The sequence below is a fragment of the Rhincodon typus genome, chromosome 22 (assembly GCF_021869965.1).
Source record: "Rhincodon typus isolate 14 chromosome 22, sRhiTyp1.1, whole genome shotgun sequence".
Lineage (NCBI taxonomy): Eukaryota > Metazoa > Chordata > Chondrichthyes > Orectolobiformes > Rhincodontidae > Rhincodon > Rhincodon typus.
Window position 1 is genome coordinate 43621441 of NC_063353.1, and position 25932 is coordinate 43647372.

Below are 25932 nucleotides of genomic sequence, written 5' to 3' on the forward strand. Positions count from 1 at the left end.
TCTGCTCCTATGATGCTGCTTGGCCTGCTGTGTTCATCCAGCCCTGCACCTTGTTGTCTCTTATCCTGTAGAGGGACCTGGTTAAGTCAGACACCAGACTAGTACAAGTGCCCAGTCGAAAATCTCACCAAAACCATGGGTGTATTTGTTAGCACTGTGATCAACATAGGCAGTTTCCCAGCACTAACTGCAAAGTTCAGCCCATATACTTGATGCAGCATGAGACCCGTGCCTGTTAATCTCCTGGGTAGACCATGCGAAATAGGAACAGGAGTAGGCTGTTCGACCCTTCAGTCTTGCTGCACTATTCAATAGGATCATAGTTGAGCTGACACACCTCATGTCCATTTTCCTGCCCTTCCCTCATAACCCTTGATTCCCTGACTGATCAAGAATCTATTTATCTCAACCTTAAATATACACAAGGACTCTGCCCTCGCAGGTTTCTGTGGCGAAGAGTTCCAAAGCCTTACAACCTTCTGACAGAAGAGATTCCTTCTCATCTCAGTCTTAAATTGCTGCCCCTTTACCCTGAGACTATGCCCTCTGGTCCAAAGCTCACCCACTTGGGGAGACATCCTCTCAGCATTTACTCTGTCAAACCCCTTAAGAATCCAATATGTTTCAATGAGATCGCCTCTCATTCTGCTAAATTCCATTAAGCAGAGTCCTAACCTGTTTAACCTTTGCTCTTAACATAACCCCTTCATACTGGGGATCATCCGAGTGAACCTTCTCTGAACTCCCTCCAATAAAATAATATCTTATTATATATAAGGGAACGAAAGCTGCTCACAGAGATCCAGATGTGGTCTCACCAACACATTGTAAGAATTCCCTACTCTTATACTCCAACCCCCTTGCTTTCCTAATTACCTGCTGCACCTGTGTGCTGGCTTTCTGTGTTCCATGCACAAGTTCCCCCAAGTCCCTGTCTGTTGCAGCTTTCTGTGGCTTTTCATCATCTAAATAATCTCAACTTTAGTTGTCCCTTCCCAAATAAACAACTTCACATTTTTAGGTGAACATCTTTCTGAAAGTAAAGGTAATTGAGAGAACTCTTCAAGATATTAACTGACCATTACAACCCACATCCAATTCTAGCTTTCTTTATAACATTATGGGTAGATTTTAATTTCCACTGCCTGCACAGAAATCGGAGAAGAACGTGGCTTACTCATTGATTTGAAACGACTGAACGTCAGGTGTGAGACAAAGATAGACAATTGATTTCCGCCCAATTATTGCTCAGATGCTGAAGACAATACTCTATAGGACCATAAGACGTAGAGGCAAAAGTAGGCCTTTCAGCCCATTGAGTCTGGTCCACCATTCAATGAGATCATGGCTGATTTGATAATCCTCAACTCCACCTTCCTGCTTTATCCCCATCGAAAAAAACTCCACAAAGGCCGATATCCCGTCACCAAATTTCCTTTATTTCCACGTGTATAGCACATGACAGTGACCTGGCTAGCTCACAGCTGGCTTCGAGATTGAGCAGAACCCCTCATACTCCAGTTTATATCTATCAGCCAGGACTCCCTGATTGGATCAGGTTAACAGCCCAAACAGGGAACTCATATTCTAGTGAGATCCACCTGGCTTACCTTGTTTCAATCACTACACCCATTACCCTTGATTCCCTTACTGATTAAAACTCTGTTTATCTTAACCTTGATTTACCCATGTTTCACTGGTTTATTCATATTTTAGAAGATCAGTCCAAGCCTTAGCTCTCAGGCTTAGATTCAGAAGTTCTCACTCACAACTAGGATAATTCTTCTTTGAAAGGTGTTACTTCTAGCTAATTCTGAAAATGTCTCATCCAATTTGCTTGGCGACTATATTGTGAATATTTTCCAAAAAGAACATTTTCATTTTGGATTCTTGCTTCTACTGCACAGGATACAATCCCTAACATGAAAACTAATGTGGTCAGATTTTCTCTTAGCTTTCTGCCCATCTTTGACGATTTGCGCTTTATCCTCATTACTTTTCACAAAAACAAACAAACAGGCCTCCATTCTGCCCCTTCCCCACAATACTGTCGCATCTTCACTAAATATAAGATTACTATCAAAGTAGGATTTGAACCTGCAATCTCTAAAGATAATCTTACCTTTAATTGCCCAGGTTTAAAAAAACAAGTGATTGCAAATAGGAGGCATGTTTTGCAACACACCTGATTTTTCTTTCCAACATAGGGCCATTTCGCTATTGCATATTTTGTACCCAGGGTCCCCCTTCCCAACTGATGAACAAATAATGCAAGTTGCTTTCCTGGATCATCATGGGAAAAAAAATCTCACTTGTGTCAAACACTTTCAATTTCATTGGTGTCCCTCATCTGACACTTTCCTGTTAGACCTGTTTTGAATGGTCTCTTGGGCTTTGGCTGTGATATATTCATAGAATCCCTACAGTGTGAAAACAGGCCCTTCAGCCCAACATGTCCACATTGAGTCTCGGAGCATCCCACCCAGACTCATACCCCTGTAATCCACCTCATCTACACATCACCGAACACTATGGGCAATTTAGCATGGCCAATCCACCTAACCTGCACGTCTTTGGATTGTGGGAGGAAACCAGAGGACCGGGAGGAAATCCACGCAGACATGGGGAGAATGTGCAAACTCCACACAGATAGTTGCCCGAGGCTGGAATTGAAACCGGGTCCCTGGTGCTGTGAGGCTAACCACTGAGCCACCGTGCCGCCAAATATAACCACTTCCAATATCATCAAGGCACAAATCACTTCCAATAGGAAGAATACATCTTTGTAAAATAATATGTTAAAATTTCTGAAGAAAGTAAGTTTAACCCAAGTGAAGCAAGAATTTTGCACTCAAAGCATTAACTCTGCTTCTTTCTCCACGGATGCTCCCAGATCATTTGGGTTTCTTGAGCATTTTCTATTTTTTACTTCAGATTTCCAGCATCCACTGTACTTATTTTTATTTGAAGCAAACCATTATTTTGTTTAGACTGCATAGAGTCTTGTTTTTGATAGTTTCTGTAATTAGCTTGAGGGGAATTGGAGAAACTATTTTCTATTGTTGTCCCATTCCTGAATTATATATTCTTGCCTAATTGACCTGCTTAATGATGTTATTACATACCTATTGGCGCAAGTAGGATTTAAACCTGGGCCTCCTGGTCCAGAGGTAGAGATGCTATCAGTGCACTACAAGAACCCCCTCTCCCAAGTCATGTATTATATATTTCAATGCTGCACAGTCAATGACTTTCACATAATAACTTCATAATTACAGGTCTTTCAAAAGAATAGATTAGTTTTTACCATTACCTTTGATTGGATCTGACACCAAATTCAGGATTTTTCCAGGTTGTGGATTAATATTGAAGCAAATATCCTGTTTGCTCTTGGGCAGGTGAATGATGAAATGTGGATCATTTTCAACTGAATAGCAAGAATAAATTATTGATTATCATTAGCAACTGGTTTTCAACAGCATATAGTCAGCATTCTACTTTGTGGATTCAGTGAAAATATACAAAATACATTGGCTCAACAATATCTGTCCCAACGCTATAATTTACGCAACAGCAATAATACTAAGGGTCCAGTCTTTCAGTTTGTGTTGAGGGCACCTTGTTGAGAAAACAAGAAAACTAGAGAAGAAATCTGTGTGAAGGAGCCAGTCATTCTGAGCATTGTAGATAAGCCCAGCGCAAATCGTAGAAAGAGCGTGTGAAAACGCTAGCATCCCACCCACCCACCTCCTCAAATACCCGCCCTAAGGCAGGGTTTGCAGATCCAGCATCAGTCTGTTTCCTCACTCAGAATTTGAGTGCGACATTCAAAGTGACACTTCGCAAGTGATGCAGTGTCAGCGATGCTAACTCTTGGATATAAACTGAGGCTCTTGTGGGTGGATATATAAAGGCACTATTTCAGAAACAAACCAGGAGAATTATAATCAATTTCCAAGCCAATATTTATCCCTGAATCAACAACACAAAAAGCAAATTGGTTATTTTCATGTTACAGCTTGTGTGAGCTTGCTGTGTGCAAATTTACTCCTACATTATAAGACAGATTACACTCCAAAAAGTATTTCATTGATGTTAAAGTGCTTTGGTGCAATTGTGAAAGGTGCCATATAAATGTATGCTGTTCTTTTGTTTTACAGGTGATTCTTAAAAATTGCATAAAGCAGGCATCAACATGAACTTTTGTTATTATTCTATATCCCTTGACCATTACATCATTATAATATATTGAAGTATAAATAAAGCTCTTTACAATTAGCCCAGATGGTAAGAAAGTGAACTGTTAGAGAACTGAACTTCAATGCAGGTAACATGTAATGGATCATTACCCAATGTGACAGGAATTTTTAATCCTAGTTCTGAATCCCCTTTGGGACGAATCAGTTGCTGAGGAGGTTGAGGTGTAGAATAACTGTTCTTTGCCCAAGTTGGAATAGCAGGTGTCTTCTTTCCAATAATAGGGGTGCCTGCAGTATACAGTGAACCAAATCAGAGTGTTTTCTTCCATTTACACAAATATTCTACTTTTATTACAGAAGGAGATTGTTAAACAATTCCATAAGACATAGGAGCAGAAAAAGACAATTTGGCCATTGAGTCTCCTCTGCCATAAATGAGATCCTGGCAGTTTTGATAATCCTCAAGTCTATTTGCCTGCTTTATTCCCATAACCCTTGATTTCCTTACCAATTAAAAATCTGCTAATCTCAGTCTTAAATATATTTAACAGTGCAGCTCAATAGCCCTGTACAGTAAAGACTTCCAGAGATTCATCACCTTCTGAGAAAATAAAAAGTCCCCCTCATCTTTATCCTAACTGGTGGCCCCTTCTTCTGAGATTAAGCCCTCTGGTCCTAGGCTCCATCACAACGGGAAACAACCTTTCCACGTCTATCTTATCAAGTCTCCAAAGAATCTTGTATGTTTCAACAAGCTCGCTTCTAACTCCAAACAGTGCATGCTTAAACTACCCAATCTCTCATTATAAGAAAATCCCTCCAAACCTGGGATCAGCCTGGTGAATCTTCTCTTGACTGCCCGCAATGCCAAGATATCTTTCCTATAGACTCACACACTCTATGATAACAAATGAATCAACCATTCCTATGAATAATTGAGTTGGCATTGATGGTACTTTAGTGCCTTGAAAACTAATTTCTGCTGTTTAAAGAGACCGATATCGCATACGAATGACATTTTACAATTGTTAACCAAACAATGCCAAAACCGTATACTTGTAGTTGCTAGATTATTGTTGTTATGGCACCTTTTCAAATGTAACAGATTCTCGACTGGATCACTTTATTGATGAAATTTCATTATAAAAATGTTATTGTTTGGTTTTTGAAATCATAATGGATGGAAATAAAATATTATTTATCTTGAATGGGCATCTCATTCAATATCATATGTGGCATGGAAGAATTTTCAATCTTAACTGAATATTGTGACATACAGTGAGAGGAATATTATATTCTTGTGATACTTCTACCTGTTTAGCGATATAATGGTATGTTGGTAGGCACACAGTAACATTCATAAATATTGTCTAATCATCCTGTTCAGAGATATTATGACACACTCTGGACCAAGACTCTGGTCTTGAACTCAGACCTCCTGACTCAGAGGTAGGGATATTAACACTGCACCGCAAGAACCCTGAACAGAGTAACATTTATTCAGCATATGCAATATACAATCATACAGCACAGAAACAAGCCTTTTGAGCCAACTTGTCCAAGCTGACCAGGTTTCCTAACTGAGCTAGTCCCAATTTCCTGCATTTGGCCCATATCACTCTAAACTTTCCTATCCATGTATCTGTCCAAATGTCTTTTAAATGTTGTAACTGTACCCACCTCTACCACTTCCTCTGGCAGCTCGTTCCATTTATGCACCATCCTCTGTGTGAAAATGTTGCCCCTCAGGTCCATTTAAAATCTTTCCTCTCTCACCATAAACCTATGTCCTCTAGGTTTGGGCTCCTCTAGTCTGGGAAAAAGACCTTGGTTATTCACCTTATCTATGCCTCTCATGATTTTATAAACCTCTATTAGGTCACCCTTCAGCATCCTCTGATCCATGAAAACCAAGTCACAGCCTATTCAGCCTCTCTATATAACTCAAACTTTCCAGTCTCAGTAACATCCTTGTAAATCTTTTTTGCACCCTTTCCTGTTAGTAACATCTTTCCTATAGCAGGGCAACCAGAATTGTATGCAGTACTCAAAATGTGGCCTTACCAATGTCTTGTACAGCTGTAACATGACATTCCCAACTCCTATACTCAATGCTCTGACCGATGAAGACAAGCATGCCAAATGCCTTCTTCACCATCCTGTCCTCCTGTGATGCTACTTTTAAAGAAATATGTATCTGTACCCCTAGGTCTTGTCCCCAGGGCCCTACCATTAACTGTGTGAGTCCTGTCCTGGCTTATCTTACCAAAATGGAACACTTTGTATTCATCTGAATGAAAATCCATCTGCCATTCCTCGGCCCACTGGCCCAGTTGATCAAGATCCCATTGTACTCTTAGATAACATTCTTCACTGTCCACTTTCCCACCGGTTTTGGTGTCATCCGCAAACTTACTAATCATACCTCCTATATTCTCATCCAACTCTTTTACATGAATAATAAACAACAGTGGACCCAGCACCGATCCTTGCAGCACACCGTTGGTCACTGGCCTCCAATTTAAACAACAACCCTTTACTATGACCCTTTGTTTCCTATTGTCATTTATATGTATACATTTATGAAACAGGATAGAATTGCACAAGTTTTAAAATGCAATATTAGTTTTTATTATAATAAAAGTAATTCTAAATGTAAATAAAAGATCACTTTGAATTATAATAAGTTCAAGTTGTTTCCAGCGTAAAGCCGATGTCATAATTCATTTAATTATCAAAATTAATAAACTCCAGTTAGTACAGCTCATTACCATATTATTTAGGATGATGTTTTGGTTAATGCCAAGGTCAATCAGGGTTAAAAATGTAAAGTTTTCAATATGACTTATCAATCACCTATAATTTCCTATTCTTACATAAAACAATGAATACCTTTTTACCTTATTAATTATCTGCACAAGTTGTAGTAATTCTTTGCTCATCTCTTGCAGTGCAGATGTAATTTTACTCTGACTTTTAATAAGAAAATTAACATTGTGCTTGTGACCATTCATTTCTGTTGATGTCAGGGAAGATAGTTGGCATTGACGGACGCCCAACTTGCAGCTAGGTCACTCAGCATTCTGCTGCATCCTCATTATGGCTCCATTTGAGTCTAGTAACCAATGACTTTTGTCCAGTGCTGGAGCCAGTACACAACCCTGTGAGAAATGGCAAACACTCTCAATGCTGTACATTTACTAACCTGTACAACATCCATTTCTGGTGCTCTTGGGAGAATCTGCTAACAGTCTGTGGCCAGTTTCTTCACTTTCTACCATCATGGCAGTCACAGGTGTTACAAGCTGGTGAACCAGGGCAATAGCTAAAATCCTGCTTGTAATATTCCTCTTCTGCAAAGCTGATTGAGCAAGCACCCTGTTGTGAAATGGAAATTGAGAGAATTTGTGAGTAAACCACAGTGTCTGACTAAAAGAACAATCAAAATAATATTGATGAATAATATCATTGTGGTTGATGGATATTTTTTTGTATCAGTTATCAAATGCACTATTCTAATGGGATACTGCAGTCAGAAATCTTTAATGACTGGAAGTTATGAAATGTGATATTATCAAACAAACACTGTGTTTTAACAAATTCCTTATATCCTTTATTGGACGGGTATGTCATCTATTTTAAACAGTTTAATGTCCTAGCTAAAACAATAAATTGAGGAATTAAGCTCTGATATTACTGACCTCTCAGATAATAACTGCCTAATCATCAAGTAGGCCCATAGCTGCTTTGCGAATTCTGGAAGAACATATTTCTGCTTAGCCAAAATCTTGTCAAGTTCATCTGTTGGCGTGTCTATCTGAAACATTAGGTCATCTTTTGCCTGAAAGAGAACAGAATCAGTAATTGTCATTGATACATTAATCTCATCAACAATCCAGAATTGTCTCAGACCGAACACTGGCATACTTCTAGTGGTAATGTTTGGTCACGTCCCCAGAATTAAACCTTTTTCAGAGATTTCTCCATTTATATTTTTATGCCATTGTAACCTCAAGCTATCTTTCTTCAATTTGCTGCTCTGTGCACAAATTAATTCATCTATTTCAGTCCCAAATTAAAACTAAAATTTAGGCTGGTGGGCCGAGGAGTGGCAGACAAAGTTTAATTTAGATAAATGTGAGGTGCTGCATGTTGGAATGATAAATCAGGACAGATCTTATACACTCAATGGTAAGGTCTTGGGGTGTGTTGTTGAATAAATAGACCTTGGAGTACAAGTTCAAATTTCCTTGAAAGTAGAGTACACAGGATAGTGAAGAAGGTGCTTAGTACGTTTGCCCTTATTGGTCTGTGCATTGAGTATTGGAGTTGGGAGGTGATGTTGCAGCTGTACAGGACATTGATTAGGCCACTTTTGGAATACTGCATTCAATTCTGGTCTCCCTGCAAAAGGAAGGATGTTGTTAAACTTGAGAGGGTTCAGAAAAGATTTACAAGAATGTTGCCAGAACTGGAGTGTTTAAGTTATAGGGAGAGGCTGAATAGTCTGGGGCTTTTTTTCAATGGAGCAAAGGAGGCTGCGGGGGTGACCTTATAGAAGTTTATAAAATCATGAGGTGCATGAATAGTGTGAATAGCTAAGGTCTTTTCCCTAGGGTAGGTGAGTCCAAAACTAGAGGGCATTGGTTTAAGGTGTGAGGAGAAATATTTATTAATGTTATCTGAGGTGTAACATTTTCACGCAGTGGGTGGTGTGTGAATGGAATGAGCTGCCAGAGGAAGTGGTTGAGTTATGTACAACTACAACATTTAAAAGGCAAGTGGGTGGGTTTATGAATAGGAAGGGTTTAGAGGGATATGGTCTATCTAAATTTACATATTGCATTTACAAAATTAGATCGTCAAAATATCACTTTGAAAGGTCAATGAGGAAGATTTATGATATATTATTATTTGGGAACTTGGGTTGTAAGGTAGACATAGTATGTTTTTGGTTTTCAGTTCTGTGGAAGTGACATTTTTTTTAAGGGTCAGAAACTCACTTTTTAGCAGTGGGTCAAAACAACATTTCAAAGAAATTATATGATTTAAGTTCAATGACTAGACAAGCTACTTAGTGAGATAATTGCTAAAGTATTCAATAATTGAAGATTTATGACCTAGTGAGAGACAAATGGAGAGGAGTCAGGAACAGGTCCAGTTTCGAAGAAAGGAGCCATATTTGCAGAAGGGCAGTTTCATTTTGGTGGTATCGAGGCCTATAGGGAGATGACAGCCGAGTGGTATTAATCCAGAGACCCAGATGATGTCTTGGGAGTCTGGGTTCAAATCCCACCATGGCAGATGGTGGAATTTGTGTAAATTAAAAAAAAATCTGGGATTAAGAGTCTAATGAAACCATTGTTGGAAAAAAACATATGGTTCACTAATATTTTTTAGGGAATAAACTCTGCCTTCCTTACCTGGTCTGGCTTACATGTGATTCCAGTCCCAGAGCAATGTTGTTGAATGTTAGGTGCCCTCTGGGCAATTAGGAATGGGCAATAAATACTGGCCTGCTAGTGGCGTCCACATCCCGTGAATGACTACAAAATCAAAGGCCATCAGAACTAGAAAGAAGTTTTAAGCTGTTTTAAGGGTCCAAGTCGACAGAATTCTAAAAAGTACTGAGGTTTTCTTAGAGTTCAGTGAGGAAAAGTCTTGGGAAGAGACAATAATGTACAGAATCACATCTAGTGAAAGTATAAAATTTTACTAAAAGAAAATGTGATTGTAAAGAAAGGGCTGAACTTTTCTTTTTGCTGTTTATAGTAAAATGTTTTCAAATCATCTTGTATATAAATATATATAGATTTTTTTGTCCTTTTCAGCATGAACTAATCTTATTTTATACGTTATTATCATGCAGCATCTTGTGAATATGTTCAATAATTGACCATTACTGTAACCAAATTGCAAAAAGTAAAATTTATTATCTTTCAAGCCTGATTTTATTCTGGGATCTGAGTTGTCCAGTATTACCATCAGCTGGAATCGTAACACCTACCCTATAAGAATTATTTTCACTTTATTTCCTCTTATTTGATATTAATAATTCAATTTACAAATTTATTATGGATAATATAAATATCCATTCTCTCTTAAGTTTTTGTTGAAATCTAATTTAGTAGTTAAAACACAGATTCTTTTTATCCCTGGTTGGTCATGTTGAAACCAATTTACCACTGGAAACTTCAGGCAATAATCTATATGATTAAGCAACTAAAAACATTAAGACATTTCTCGCTGGCCCTGCAGATTAACCTTAATTGTCTTACTTACAGGTAGTATATATTTTATGCTGCTTGTATAAATTTATGGTTTCTCACCATTTCCTGATTCCTTTTACGAGGATATTGGTGTCTCTCAAATGTGCTGACCCTCACTTTTGGATTCAAACACCACACAAAGGTATAGGTTGGCATTTCAAAGCACTACCTTGGAAGTACTTTATTACCAGAGATGCTGCTTTTGGACGAGATGCTGAACGAAGCTCCCATCTCTGTGTTCAACTGCATATTGCGAATATGACTGTGCGATTTGAAGAAGAGCAAAAAAATCTTCTGTTGGTGACTGAGATAGTAAGAACTGCCGATGCTGGAGTCTGAAATAACACGGTGTGGAGCTGGAGGAACACAGCAGGCCAGGCAGCATCAAAAGAGCAGGAAAGCTGACGTTTCGGGTTGGGTCTAGACCTTGTTAAGAATTAGCTGTAGGGGCTAATTGTTAGCATATGCGAATTGTGCAGGAGTTTTAACAACATATAACCTGCTGAGAATATTTATCTAAAGTGAAACACAATTGCTGCTAGAAATTAGGTCATGAAATTTGGAGCAAATGAATGGCAAGTAATTGTTGTAACCAAAAGAAGTGCTTTTTTTGATGCTCAGAAAGTTGTGCTAATCAAGGCATTACTTAATACACTTACTGAGGATGCTGTCACCAAGCATTGGAAAGATGAAGGTTTCGTGTCAACCAGTTTTCCTGCTACAATTATCTCAGAACCACTGAAATACTTGTCGAAACTATTTTGTGTCACGTCTGTCACATCATCACCGTAGTGTATGTCAATCTTTCTCAGCAATGGAGTGGCCACTTCTTCATAGAAATCCTGTCAATCACAATTAGAATCACAGTTTGTTAATGCGTTTCCAAACTGGACTTGAATTTTTCAACATATAAATACAATAATATCATATGTTGTGAATTCAGCCCCCTTGGTCAGGGCTGTAGTGGGGAGGGTAATCAAGAACTAGTGATCAGTAAGCTTTGCATGGTTGGGAAGGAGAGATCACATCCAGAGTGAGACACAGCCGGAATGAATAGATATATATGGGGAACTTAGTGACAATGTGGGAACTCAGGGCAGAGGGGAAAAGGTGCTTTCCGCTTGTTTTTTCTGGCTCATAGTTTGTAACTTTCTTTTTAACAGGATAAATTGAAGCCTAAGAGACAGTAAGGACTGCAGATGCTGGAAGCCAGACTCAATAAATGTGAAGCTGCACAAACAGCATCAGGTCAGACAGCATCAGAGGAGCAGAAAGTCAACGTTTTGGGCTGAAACCCTTCCTCAGGACTGGGGAGGGTGAGCGGAGACCAGAAATAAATAGAATGTAGGGTTTGGGGCCTGGGAAAGGTAGGTGGGATGGCGATAGGTGGATGCAGGTAAGGCATTATAGTGATTATTCAGTGGAAAGGGTGGAACAGATGAGTGAGTAGGAAGATGGACAGATTAGGACAGGTCGGGGGCATGACATGAGATAAGGGTGGGGGTGGAGGGATTTTGAAGCTGGTGAAGTCAATATTCAGGCCTTTGGGCTGTAAGATCCCAAAGCAAAATATCAGGTATTACTTCTCCAATTTACGTTTGGCCTTACTCTGACAGTGGAGGAATCCAAGGATGGACATGTCATCACGGGAGTGGGAAGGGGAATTAAAATGGATGACAACTGGAAGTCAGGTTGATCGATGTGTGCAGAGCGCAGATGCTATGCGAACGGGACCCCTAGCCTACATTTAGTCTCCCTGGAATAATGAGACCACATCAGGAGCCACTGATGCAATAAATCAGGTTGGGTGAAGTGCAGGTTAATTTCTGCCAGATCTGGAAGGATTGTTCACGGCTTTGGGCGGAGTTGAGAGGGGAGGCTGGGGGCAGGTATTGCACCTCTTGTGGTTGCAGGGAAAGGTACGGGGTGTGGTGGAGAGCATGGTGGGGAGTGTAGAGCTGATGAGGGAATCACGGAGTGAACGGTCCTGCAAAAAGCTGACAGGATTTTTTATTCTTTATTCATTCACAGGATGAGGGTGTCGCTGACTAGGCAGCAATTTTTGCCCATCCCTAATTGCCCAGAGGGCAGTTAAGAGTCAGCCACATTGCTGTGGGTCTGGAGTCACATGTAGGGCAGACCAGGTAAGGATGGCAGTTTCTTTCCCTAAAAGTTCATTAATGAACCAGATGGGTTTTCCGACAATTGACAATGGATTCACGGTCATCATTAGATTCTTAATTCCAGATATTCATTGAATTCAAATTCCACCATCTGCCGTTGAGAGATTGGAACTGGGTCCCCAGAATATTACCTGGGTCTCTGGATTAACAGTCCAGCAATAATACCACTCGGCCATCACCTACCCTGTGGGGAAGGTGGTGAAGGAAATAAATTTCTGGTGGTGGGGTCTGATTGTAGGTGGCGGAAATGTTGGAGGTCGGTGGGGTGGTATGTATCACCTGGTTCATGGACCATCTGCAATCTGCATGGACCAACCAGCCCGACTGTTCCATTCCCATTCATTTTAATTGCCCCTCCCAATCCCCTGGCGACATGTCCATCCTTGGCCTTCTCCACTGTCAGAGTGAGGCAAACTGGAGGAACAACACCTGATATTTCGCCTTGGGAACTTACAGCCTAAGGGCCTGAATATTGACTTCACCATTCCTCCACCCCCAGCCTTGTCCCATGTCCAGCCCTCCCATTCCTCCTTGCATCACCTCCCTGACTTGTCCTAACCTGTCCATCTTCCTACTCACCTCTCCGTTACCTGCCCCCCCAACTGACCAATCACTGTAACTGCTTACCTGCATCCACCTCTCACCATCCCACCTCCTTTTCCAGTCCCACACCCCCTCGCCCATTTACTTCTGTGGTCCCCTCACCCTCCCCATTCCTGATGAAGGGTTTTAGCCTGAAGCATTAACTTTCCTCACCCTGGGATGCTCTCTGACCTGCTGTGCTTTTCCAGCCCCATATTTATTGAAATTGAAGCCCAGGATCAGTTGCTCAGCTCAAAACAGTGACATACTGGCGTTCTGTAACTTCATTGGTTGGTGATTGCTACTGATTTGACCATCTATTATAAGTTACTCTCAGATTGAAGGTAAACAGGGGAAATATTTACATGCTACAAACTAAAAGACCAGTACAAAATTTTAAAATTCAAATTAATAACAAAGTAATTGGTATCGAGAAGCTCGGACAGGGGATGTGTTGTAACTCCATGATGTGGGAGCTCATGGACTCCAATGTAGTTCATAGTGACTACATCTGTAGCAAGTGTTGGTTACTTGAGGGACTCCAACTCAGAGTTGATGAACTGGAGTCTGAGCTTCAAACAACATAGCACATCAGGAATAGGGGGAGTTACTTGCTTAGCCGAACTCGTCCTCACCCTCAACAACTTTTCTTTCAGTTCCTCCCACTTCCTACAGACAAAGGGGGTGGCCATGGGTACCCGCATGGGCCCAAGCTATGCCTGCCTCTTTGTAGGTTACGTGGAACAATCCCTCTTCCATACTTACACTGGCCCTAAACCCCACCTCCTCCTCCGTTACATTGATGACTGTATCGGCGCCGCCTCGTGCTCCCACAAGGAGCTCAAACAGTTCATCCACTTCACCAACACCTTCCACCCCAAACTTAAGTTCACCTGGACCATCTCTGATACCTCCCTCTCCTTCCTGGACCTCTCTGTTTCCATCTCTGGCAACCACCTACAAACCAATATCCATTTCAAGCCCACCGACTCCCACAGCTACCTAGAATACACCTCCTCCCACCCACCTTCCTGCAAAAATGCCATCCCCTATTCCCAATTCCTTCGCCTCTGCCACATCTGCTCCCAGGATGAGGCATTCCACTTCTGTACAACTCAGATATCCTCGTTTTTCAAGGACTGCAACTTCCCCCCCTCAGTGGTCGAGAACACCCTCAACTGTGTCTCCCGCATTTCCCGCAACTCATCCCTCACTCCCCCTCCCCGCAATAACAACCAAAACAGAATCCCCCTTGTCCTCATGTACCACCCCACCAACCTCCGGATCCAACGCATCATCCTCCAACACTTCCGCCATCTGCAATCCAACCCCACCACCAAAGACATTTTTCCCTCCCCACCCTTATCTGTTTTCCGGAGGGACCACTCTCTCCGTGACTCCCTTGTCCGCTCCACACTCCCCTCCAGCCCCACCACACCCGGCACTTTTCCCTGCAACCGCAGGAAGTGCTACACCTGCCCCTACACCTCCCCCCTCACCCCCATCCCAGGCCCCAAGAAGACTTTCCACATCACACAGATGTTCACCTGCACATCTGCTAATGTGGTATACTGCATCCGCTGTTCCTGTTGTGGCCTCCTCTACATCGGGGAAACCAAGCGGACGCTTGGGGACCACTTTGCAGAACACCTACACTGGGTTCGCAATAAACAACTGCACCTCCCAGTCGCGAACCATTTCAACTCCCCCTCCCATTCCTCAGACGACATGTCCATCCTGGGCCTCCTGCAGTGCCACAACGATGCCACCCGAAGGTTGCAGGAACAGCAACTCATATTCTGCTTGGGAACCCTGCAGCCCAATGGTATCAATGTGGACTTCACAAGCTTCAAAATCTCCCCTCCCCCTACCACATCCCAAAACCAGCCCAGCTCGTCCCCGCCTCCCTAACCTGTCCTTCCTCCCACCTATCCTCTCCTCCCACCTCAAGCCCCCCCCCCATCTCCTACCCACCAACCTCATCCCACCCCCCTGACCTGTCTGTCCTTCCTGGACTGACCTATCCCCTCCCTAACTCCCCACCTACACTCACCTTTACTGGCTCCATCCTCGCCTCTTTGACCTGTCTGTGTCCTCTCCACCTATCTTCTCCTGTATCCATCTTCCATCCGCCTCCCCCTCTCTCCCTATTTATTTCAGAACCCCCTTCCCCTCCCCCATTTCTGAAGAAGGGTCTAGGCCCGAAAAGTCAGCTTTCCTGCTCCTCTGACGCTGCTTGTCCTGCTGTGTTCATCCAGCTCTACACCTTGTTATCTCAGAGTTACCTGGACGCTTTGTTTCAGGAGACAGTCACACCCCTTAGTTTAAGTACCTCTAATGCTGTCAGTGGTGAGGGACAGGAGGGTATGATTACCAACGAGGCAGGTGGAGAGATCCAGGAGGTAGCGCTAAAGGAGTGTCAGCCCTTAAGTTTGTCTAACAGGTTTGAGATTCTTGCTCCCCGTGTGGATGAGAATGGGGCCTGTCGGGAGGATGAGCAAACTGACCATAGCACCGTGGTACAGGGAAACATTCAGGAACGGGGCAGAAAAGGAAAATGTTGTTGTAATTGGGGATAGTATAGTCAGGGGAGTAGGTACAATTCTCTGTGGCCAGGATCGAGAGACCCAAAGGCTGCATTGCCTGCCTGGTGCCCGCGTTCAGGATATCTCACCTGCGCTGCACAGGAACTTGGATTGGGAGGGGAAAGGACAAGTTGTCATAGTCCACATAGGTAACAATGATATAGGTAGAAAGAGGTTCTTCTGAGGGAATATGAGCAATTAAGGGAGAAGAAAATAACTCAGGAGATAGAAAAGGCGTGTAAGAAAGGTACTGTTATGGCAGACTTCAATGTGCAGGTGGCGTCGGAAAATCAGTTTGGTAGCTCTCAAGAAAAGGAATTTGTGGAATGTCTATGAGATGGTTTATTGGAACAGCTTGAGGTAAAGTCCATTACGGAACAGGCAATTCTAGATTTGGTGATGTATAATGAAGCAGACTTGATTAAGGAGCTTGAGATGAAGGAACCCCATAGCACATAGTAGCATGTGAAACAGCTAGTCTCCCTGTTGCTCAAAATTTTGAGATAACTTATGCTGCCTGGGTAATCTGAGATAGACTGACACTTTTCATATACAAAGACCAGTTGTTCCACATTCAGTGGAAAAGGACCTCCATTGGACATTGACTTATTGGACTTTAATTCATGTGAATTAATACTAATATCATTTTTAAAGTGATTCATAACCATAACTTCTTTTCCTCTTTCTTTTCCTTCTTCCATGTATGTTTGTGGTGTGTGTAGGCATTGAGAATTATTTCTCAGGTTGAATGCTTTAAAAAAAAATCCTTTTGAGTTAGTTCCTAATCAAAGAGCTTGAGGAGAGGGAAAGAACCACAATCCATTTCAAAAGGGAAAATAAACAAAAGTAAATAAGTACAAAACCACTTCTGTTACAGACAGATGAGGAGAACAGTGAAATTAAGTAAATTCTTTTCTACCTCTTGTCTATGACAAGTTGAAGAACCAGTAAAGGAATGCACAAGACATCAAAAACAAGTTTTTACGAGAAAGTAGATGAGGCTAAAATAGTTTAAATGCAGTTTATATTCATTGATGCTTGCCTATATAAATAGGTCAAAACTGTATCAAAAGACTTGGGATGAAATTATCATTCCTACCATTAATTTGCGAGAGAAATACATGGATTTTTCCTCTGACTATTTATAGATACTGAACGTATAATAGTACTTAAAATTAGTTATACCATACTACTCAAAAAAGGAGAACTGTTAGAGGAAAAATTAGATTTATTATCAACTCTGCAACCATAACTAAGCTGACACCAAAAAACAGAAAAAGTGGGAGTTAACTCAATAGGAAAGGCAAAAGCAAAGGGATTTAGCTGATTGTTATTAGTAATGCATTACCTTCAGCTGACTGGATGCATTGACATTTGCAATAATACGCCGAGCAAATCCTCGGTTTTCAAGAGCTATCCTTTCTAGAAAATCATAGTCCACGTCAAAACCAATTCCAAGGCAGAAAAGAGAGAAATCTTCCTGCATTTGCCTTCTGACATTTCTCTGGATGTTGCTCAATTTAATTTCACCTGGATTATAAAATCAAATTCTAAAGGTTTAGAATCTCTCTTTTCCCAAGTTTTATTTAAATATTTGATACTTACACATTTAGAAAAATACATTCACTTTTAATGATCAGTACTTTGAATAAAAAGAAAGAAAGATTTGACCTTAGAACATCCCAAAAAGCTTTATAGGCAATAAAATACTTTTGAAATGTAGTCATGGTTGCAATGTAGAAAATATGATCGCCAAGTTGCCCACAGCAAACTCCCAAGGACACCTATGTACTTCTTGAGAGATGAACATTGGCCAGGATGCTAGATCTATCTCTTCTGCTCTTCAAAAGAGTCTCATAGGATATTTCATATCCATTTGAGAGTACTAACAGGGCCTTAGCTTAACATTTCATTTGAGGATTTTTAAAAATCATAATGGAGAAAGGCCATCTCACAACTATAAAAAACACTGATGAATAAATTTAGTATGCCATTGAGAAACGTCATTCAACAAAATCTAACCTTTTTAAGGAGTTTCTTTATTGAAACCAATAAAATGGAAATAGAAGTTTTCATCAGTTTAATAATTTTCATTTAACTACAGTCTATGGGGACCTCAACATGGCACTCTCTCCGGAGATGCAGAGGCTCACTGATAGTATTGTCTGGGTTTCTACGCTTAATTGCACATGTGCGGACTCCAGACATTACTGTTCATTTCAGAGGAACAGTGACGAAAATGTCCAACCATTACACTGCAAAATATTCAGCAATTTAATTTATTGGAACCCGGCTCTGGTGGTTGCTAGGTTTGATTTGGGTAGAACATTTCTGTGGGTTTGGTTTGGGGACAGATTAGTAGTCAGTTCTGTTGCCACAGCTGGGTTTTTCCATAAAGCTGGCAGAATGTGGGATGCTGGATAAGCAGCTAGATAGCGAGACAGTTGAAAGTGTGGTATATTGACTATAACTTCAGCAATCACATACTGCCGAGACTGTCAGATGTACTGGGAACTGTACTGCAGGGATCAGTGTTCTGTACTTTAGAATGTAATTGAAAGAGTATGGAACTCCAGAGAGTCCACCAGTTGTCACACTTAGATAAGGCAGAGACAGAAATGCAGCAGAATCAAAATAGGAGTAGTCTAGTTGAAGATAGCAGCCTGTAGTGTAGGACTGAGCCCTAACACCTAGACCTTATGGCAGGCAGAATCCACGAGAAAAGAGCATTGCAGTGTTGTATCCATGGAGGTAGATCAATCCATGGTGTCAGCTCAAACCAGAAGGACCAGGGGAGGTTTTTATCTTGTCAACAAATACATGGGAGTAGGGTTCCTCACTTTGCATCATTACATGGATAGTAACTGTTTTACTCAAATAATGCATGTCTTCTTCCTTTTCATTTTACTGGCAATGGAAAAGAAAGCGGTGAATATTTGCAGTAGCAATTGTAAAGCCTTTTCCAATTACATTAAGAACTGGAGTGTGATAAAAGGCCACCAAAGAATCTTTGAAGGAGGGCAGTTTCATGTGAACTCCACGGTCATGGCCAAGGCTTTAAATGACTACTTTGCATTAATCTTCACTCCTGCTGATTATGCTGAGTTACCATTAGTGCAAAGCGTCTTTGTAAATGTTAAAGTGAATGCTCATGTCAAGCTGAAAAGAAAATGTGCTCTCAAATTAGTTAATCATTTTAATTGACTGGGGTGAATATTCTCAATATATTAAAAGGAAAACCAGGTAGTTATAGGCCAATTAGCATGATGATAGTCATAAGAACATTGTTAGAAGGAATCATTAATGATACTATGTATGATGACCATGAAAGACAAGGATTAATAGAGACATGCAACATGACTCTAGAAAAGCAATTCATTTCCTAAGAACATTGAATAATTCAAGGAGATAACTAAACTGATGGAAGTAGGTGGTCTTGTAGTCATTGCACTTTTAAACTTTTAAAGAGATTTTCAAAGGTGATTTCGCAACCTCATAACAAATCAAAATGATTAGCAGTGAATTATGTCTGTTCAAAGTGTAGACATGGCTATAAGTACTAGACAGTTTCAGTCAAGAACTATAGGGCGGCATGGTGGCTCAGTGGTTAGCATTGCTGCCTTACAGCACCAGGGACCTGGGCTTGATTCCACCCTTGGGTGACTGTCTGTGTGGAGTTTTCACATTCTCCCCGTGTTAGCATGGGTTTCCTCCCGCAGTCCAAAGATGTGCTCGGTAGGTGGATTAGCCATGGAAATGCAGGGTTACAAGGATAAGGTATGGGGTTGGGTCTGGGTGGGATGCTCTGCAGAGAGTCGGTATGGACTCAATGGGCTGAACGGCTTGCTTCCACACTCTGAAATATATTTCTATGAAATATCTGTAAACAACACTGAGGTAAATAACTGGGATCATAATTTTATGACAATCTAAGTGGGTAGGCACAACCTTGGTTTAAAGTCTCAATCTTAAAAGATAAAACATCCCTCAGTACCACACTGAAATGCCAACCTAGACAGTGTGTTCATGACAGTGGGATCTGTGGGATTGGAGGCAAAATCCTGGGTTACACATGGAATTAGTTGCATTTTCTTAAAGGGTCATTAAAGTTAATGGCTCCTTCAGGACAGTGGTCACTAGTAGAGTCCTGCACGGATCTACATTGGATCAATACTTTTTTCTAATATTCATTCATGGGATGTGGGCGTGGCTCGCTGGTCCAGCATTTATTGCCCTTATCCTAAATTGCCCTTGAGAGGGTGATGGTGAGCTATCTTCTTGAACCACTGTACCATAGGTAGACCTGCAATGCTCTTGACAATCTGTAATGATGAACTAACTAAATCTGTTGAGGATACTGTTCAGCAGTTTGAAACTGACATAAAGATCTGTCTCAGAACCCTGAATGAAAAAGAAAAAAATTACTGTCCAATCTAGATTTGATGTAGAAATATGCAAACACCCAGCAGATGGAATTCAGTATCAATGATTATTATCTATGTAAGCAGACCTAATTTTTTATGCAATGTCAACTTCCAATTTATGGCCTGCTCAGTATGAAATGGATTTTGGTGTTATCGTATGTATGATAACATCTCTGAACAGGGTGATTAGAAAAGTTCTAAATGTTCACAGCTAGTGCTGAAAGATTATAATAAAAACAATTGTAGGGTATATAGCTAGACCAATGCAACTCTAAACATCATAATGCCTAAGACAAGACCTTGGCGGGGCCTTATCTTGAGTATTATGTCCAGTTCAGTTGGTGGGAATTATAGAGGACTGGGAAAAAGTTCTGAGGAAAGGTATTTGATTCATTCCTTATTTAAAAACGCTTACCAAAATAGGATCAGAGAAATGGGTCTTTTCATTACACAAAATAATTACCATAATTCAAGATTAATTCATTGGCTATGATGCACTGACAACGTAAATTGTGCCATATAAAATGTAGTTCTTCTACACCAATTAAGATAAATATTTGTCAAAATAATTTGTATCAACATCTACATATTGAATAATAATAATGCAACTGATTGCATTGACTGAGATAAAGCAATGTGAGAAAGACAATTAAGTTGAAATATTTTACAAGATATCAATGTCAATTAAACCACAAACACAAATATCTTATTAAAAATGAAAAAAATGCACCAGGAAATATTCTTGAATAGTACCATACACACTAGAAGTATTCTTATTTCTAACATATCTGTTATTTAACAGAAACCATGCTCATTAGGCCACGGGTTTCTTGGAATTAAAAGGTGAATGAAATTACATCAGACTGGAGGATTTCAAAAATATAGCACAGAAAGAAAAGGAGTTTTAGGCTGTTTTCGCGTCATATGGAGCTGTGACCCACAAGCACCAACTAATGAATATCGAGTAAGCCCTATCAGATGCACCTACTTATACCTCTATATTGTGGCCTCAAAAGCTGCAATTTAAACACATCCGAATCTTATTAGTTAGGTTACATTAGAAATCATTTAGTGCATATGGATAATTACATTTCCACTACTATTCACCAGGATGATACCAGACAGAGGGATTTTAACAATTACAAAGAATTGTGAAGACTAGACTGTTATTCCCCAGAAGACTCATTGTGACCTGAGTGAGATCTTTATCAGAAAGAATCAGTTAAATTGGGTAGAAGAGGGGAAAGTGTTCTTACTTGAGGAGATCAAACCTGGAGGTCATGGATGCAAGAAAGTCAGTAATTAGTCCAACTGGAAATTTAGGAGATGTTTTCCCGAGAAAGTGTTTAGAATTTGGAATTTGCTAGCACAGTATTGAGATTACTAACACAGATACATTTAAAAGTTAGCTAAATCAGCACATGAAGAAGAAAGTAACAGAAAGTTGTACTGAGATAAAGGGAAGACACTGCAGATGCTGGAAACCTGAAATAAGAACATAAAATGCTGAGGAAACTCAGCATCTGTGAAGAGAGAAACAGTTAACATTTTGAGTCCAGTATGTCTACCCTTCAGAAGGCAAAATATTGACTAGTGCATTCTTTTCATTGTTTAATAAGCCTAAACAGCATTTGGTTCTGAGGAAGTCAAATTGTACTTGAAAGTTAATGCTTGTCTCCATCCATAGATGCTGCCAGACCTGCTGAGTTTCTCCAGCATTTTCTGTTTTTGCTTATACAAGAAAATTATTTTGAAAAGGTTACATGAATAAGAGTGTGAGGAGGAGTGTGTGGAACGTAAGTGCTGTTACATACCAATAGACCAAATGGTCTGTATCTGTGCCAGAGATTCCATACATATTGATGAGCAGTAATATCATCTATTTTATGTATATATAGTATTACAGATAATATATAAAGGTGAAGTCACTATAGTCCTACTGGACTATAGGACTGTCCTCTCTTTAGAGAGAGACAATCAGTGGTGGTTTATCCTAAGCATCACCACATCTCAGGTGAGGGGAGGGGTTGAGAAGGAAAGTCCTTCATGGTAACCTCAGGCAATGTGGAAATTTAACACATGCTGGTGGCATCACCCTGCAACACAAACCAGCCATCCAGCCAACTGAGCCCCAAATAATACTTATTACCATCATTACGTGCTTACCTACTGTGGGGTCTCCATCCGAAAACATAATAATGAACGATACAGATCGTGGACCCAGCAGACCCAACTTATTGGCCTCCATTAATATATAAATAGCTGAAAGGATTGCTTCATTGATGTTTGTTCCTGTTTAAGGATAAAGATGGGGACTGTAAATGAATGATGCATGCCATATAAATAAATAAATGCTTCTCCAATCAGTGGAGCAGTTTGGATATAGAGAGCTGCAGTAATTATATGATTATTTTCAGATTTGCTATGTTTCAAGAAGAGTCTAGGAGTTGGGGTGTAATGTTGTGGCTGTATAGGACACTGGTAAGGCCACTGCATACAGTTCTAGTCACACTCCTATAGGAAGGATGAAGTTAAACTTGAGCGGGTGTTGAAAAGATTTATAAGGCTGTTGATGGGATTTGAAGGTTTCAGTAATAGGGTGAGGCTGAATAAGTTGTTTTTTTTTCCCTGGAGCTTTTAAAGAGCATCACACTTTATAAGGGGTGACCTTATAAAGATTTATAAAATCATGATGGACATCAATAGGGTGAAGAGCCAAGATCTTTTTGGAAGAGGGGAGGAGTCCAAAACTAGAGGGCATAGGTTTAAGGTGAATGGGGAAAAATTTTAAAATGACCTGAGGGGTAATTTTTCACACAGAGGATGGTGCGTGTATGGAACGAGCTGCTGGAGGAAGTGATGGCTGGTACAATTACAACATTTAAAAGGCATTTGGATGGGCACATGAATAGTAAGAGTTCAGAGGAATATGGGCCAAAAGCTGACAAATGGGTCTAAGTCACATTGGGATGCCTGGTGAGCATGGATGAATCAGATCAAAAAGTCTATTTCCATGTTGTATGGCACTGTGACTCTAAAAGTTCCCTTTTCTTTTACGAATGGCCTGCAACTGTTCTACTTTTCAGAAAGGTCAGATTTTTGTTTTACTGATCTCCATATAGATGCTGGCCACTGAGCTTAAACCAATTCTTCACTCTTTAGATATCATGGGGCTGGTCTTTACATCCACTGCTTGTGGGTTTGAAAGTGCTTTTGACTTTCCCACTGTCCACCTGTCCCTGTGAACTGTTAGAAATGTTACTGAGGACAGGCCACCTGCCTTTGGACTGGTTAGGATTTTGAATGACCAATGAATGGGCAATTTGGAGCCTCTTTTGCTGCGGCCAGTATTTATCCCACACCTGGAGGTTTAGCCACACACTGTTGGGCATGGAGGAGGAGATCTCTTTTGAGGACCCTCCAGGATAATTAGCAGCAGGCAACCCCCTTTCACTTCATGAGATTGTCTCCCTCTTTTAGCCCTCTCCTGGCCTCTTGAACCTGGCATCCCCACCCTCCCATGACCTGCAACCCCATTGCTGAGGTTCCCAGATTCAGGTCTGACATAGTGTCCTCGGCGTGGTGGGACAGTTTGTAGTTCCAGGAGTAGCCATTCCACCAGCTGGCTCTGCTGGATCCACAGATTTGCTGCCCATCCAATTGGTCAACAGCAAACTAAGATGGAGCTTCAGAGATCTTGCCTTAAATGCTGATTCATCTGCTGTGGGAGGGGGCATGGTCAGGAGCGTGGACAAGCTGTGGCAAGATTTTTTACATGATAAGGGAGGAATCTGCAGAACATTCAACCTGTACGATAAAAATATTTAACAGAGACTGGAGGCAGAGATTTACAATCCCTTGTTAATTTCCAACTTTTCCTTGATGTGGATCAGGCCACATTTGCATCATGACAAGTGCTGTGCAGATACTACTCGTATCCTGATCATTCAAAAACTCTCCATCATCTACAAGACTGATGTTGAGAGTAACATCCCCTCCAATCCAGCATAGGGGATCAATATGCAACACACAAGTAGCCTTTCCCTTTCAGGCTCTTTCATGTTGGACCTCATGGTGAACATAATAGATTTTTTTTAAGTTCACTCATGGGATGTGAGCGTCACTGGTTAGGTCAGCATTTATTGCCCATCCCTAATTGCCCAGAGAACAGTTAAGAGTCAACCACATTTCTGTGTGTCTGGCGTCACTTGTAGGCCAGACGAGGTAAGGATGACAAGGTAAAAGACATTAATGATCCAGATGGGTTTTTTCCAACAGCCAACAAAGACTTCATGGTCATCAGTAGAGCCTTAATTCCAGATTCTTTATTAAATCCAAATTCCACCATCTGCCATGGTGGGATTTGAACCTGGGGCCCCAGAACATCAGCTGAGTTTCCTGATTAATAGTCTACTTAAAATACCACTGGGGCATTGCACGCCCAGGGCAATAAACTCACTGCACACTGCAAAGGAACACTACAGGGAAAATTGATGAAGGGCATGATGGAATACACACCACATGCCTGAAGTGGTGTAACCTCCTTTAAAAGGTTCAATGCTATTCAAAACAAAGCAGTTCACTAAACCATCAGCCCTGTCATTGGAGTCAGTATCACCCTACTCTGGCACTACGTGGTTCCAGAATGTACACAATTGCAGGATACATTACAACAACTCTCAAACTTGCTTTCACACCATCATCTAACTTTGTGAGCTCTGCCATTAAAATGGCCAAGAACTATAATATCTTAATTGTGAGCACCGCCATTTCCACATTCTGCTCTGAGGGCATATATCATTCCGATTTAGGCGCGGCTTCATGTTCCTTTATTGTTGCTGGTTCCAAAACTTAGAATTACCCTCCCAGCACCATGATGGAGGAAACACAGTCATTAGAAGGGTTTCCTGGACTCAAGGTGACTAGCCATTACCTTTGTTGGGGAACCAGGGGTAGACCATAAATGTAGTCAACTATATTTCCTCCATTTCATTAGCAAATTAAAAATTCTATGTACATCTATTAAATTTTGTTTTCTAAAGACACAAGTTAAATATAGATCCCTCTTAGTAACTGGTTAATACAGTGTGGATTACATGGCTTCACTGTTTCTGCAAAGATAGAACACTGCTTCACCAACCTACCATGAACAACATCGGAGGTGGTTCACTCCATATCAAAATGAGTTAAGGGAATGTAAACCACTGTACCAAGAGTCAATAAAAATAATAACATAACCCTGAAAAGGTTCCCTCATTGACTCTGTGGGTTAGTCAGTCAGTAGATGTCATCTCCGTCTCAGTTTTTCTCCTCAGTCACTACAGGGTTTAGGTGATCTCAGCCATGTGGTAAGAATTAGCCTCATCATTCAGAGTTTCAATTCTGTTAATTATTTATCAGGAAGTGCTTTTTTATGGCACACTGGGTTAAAATTAGTTGTGACATCCACACAACTGAAACAATGCTAGCAGTCTCTGCAAGGCCTTTTACCATTTGATGGGATGTAGGCATCACTGGCAAGAGGAGCACTTGTTGTCCATCCCAAAGAGACTTTGCACCTGAAAAGCTTGCTAGACTATTTCAGATGCAACCCCACTGCCATCCAGCATATGGTCCAGACCAGATAAGGATAGCAGGTTTCCTTCCCTCCTGATGAACAAGGATGGTTTTATTGATGATCGTGGTAGTTT

At 40.9% G+C, this 25932-nt stretch overlaps 1 protein-coding gene across 1 annotated transcript in view; it reads right to left on the reverse strand.

The window, feature by feature from the left end:
• The window catches only part of itih2 (inter-alpha-trypsin inhibitor heavy chain 2), a 55136-nt gene that overhangs the window by 9525 nt on the left and 19679 nt on the right, over positions 1–25932 (reverse strand). Inside the window, exons 11-17 of the mRNA XM_048609999.1 lie at positions 22409–22534; positions 17167–17348; positions 11128–11310; positions 7901–8040; positions 7405–7577; positions 4350–4487; positions 3314–3427 (exon numbers count right to left, since the gene is read on the reverse strand). Coding sequence (XP_048465956.1) covers positions 3314–3427; positions 4350–4487; positions 7405–7577; positions 7901–8040; positions 11128–11310; positions 17167–17348; positions 22409–22534 — 1056 coding nt within the window. The remainder of the gene's footprint in view (positions 1–3313; positions 3428–4349; positions 4488–7404; positions 7578–7900; positions 8041–11127; positions 11311–17166; positions 17349–22408; positions 22535–25932) is intronic.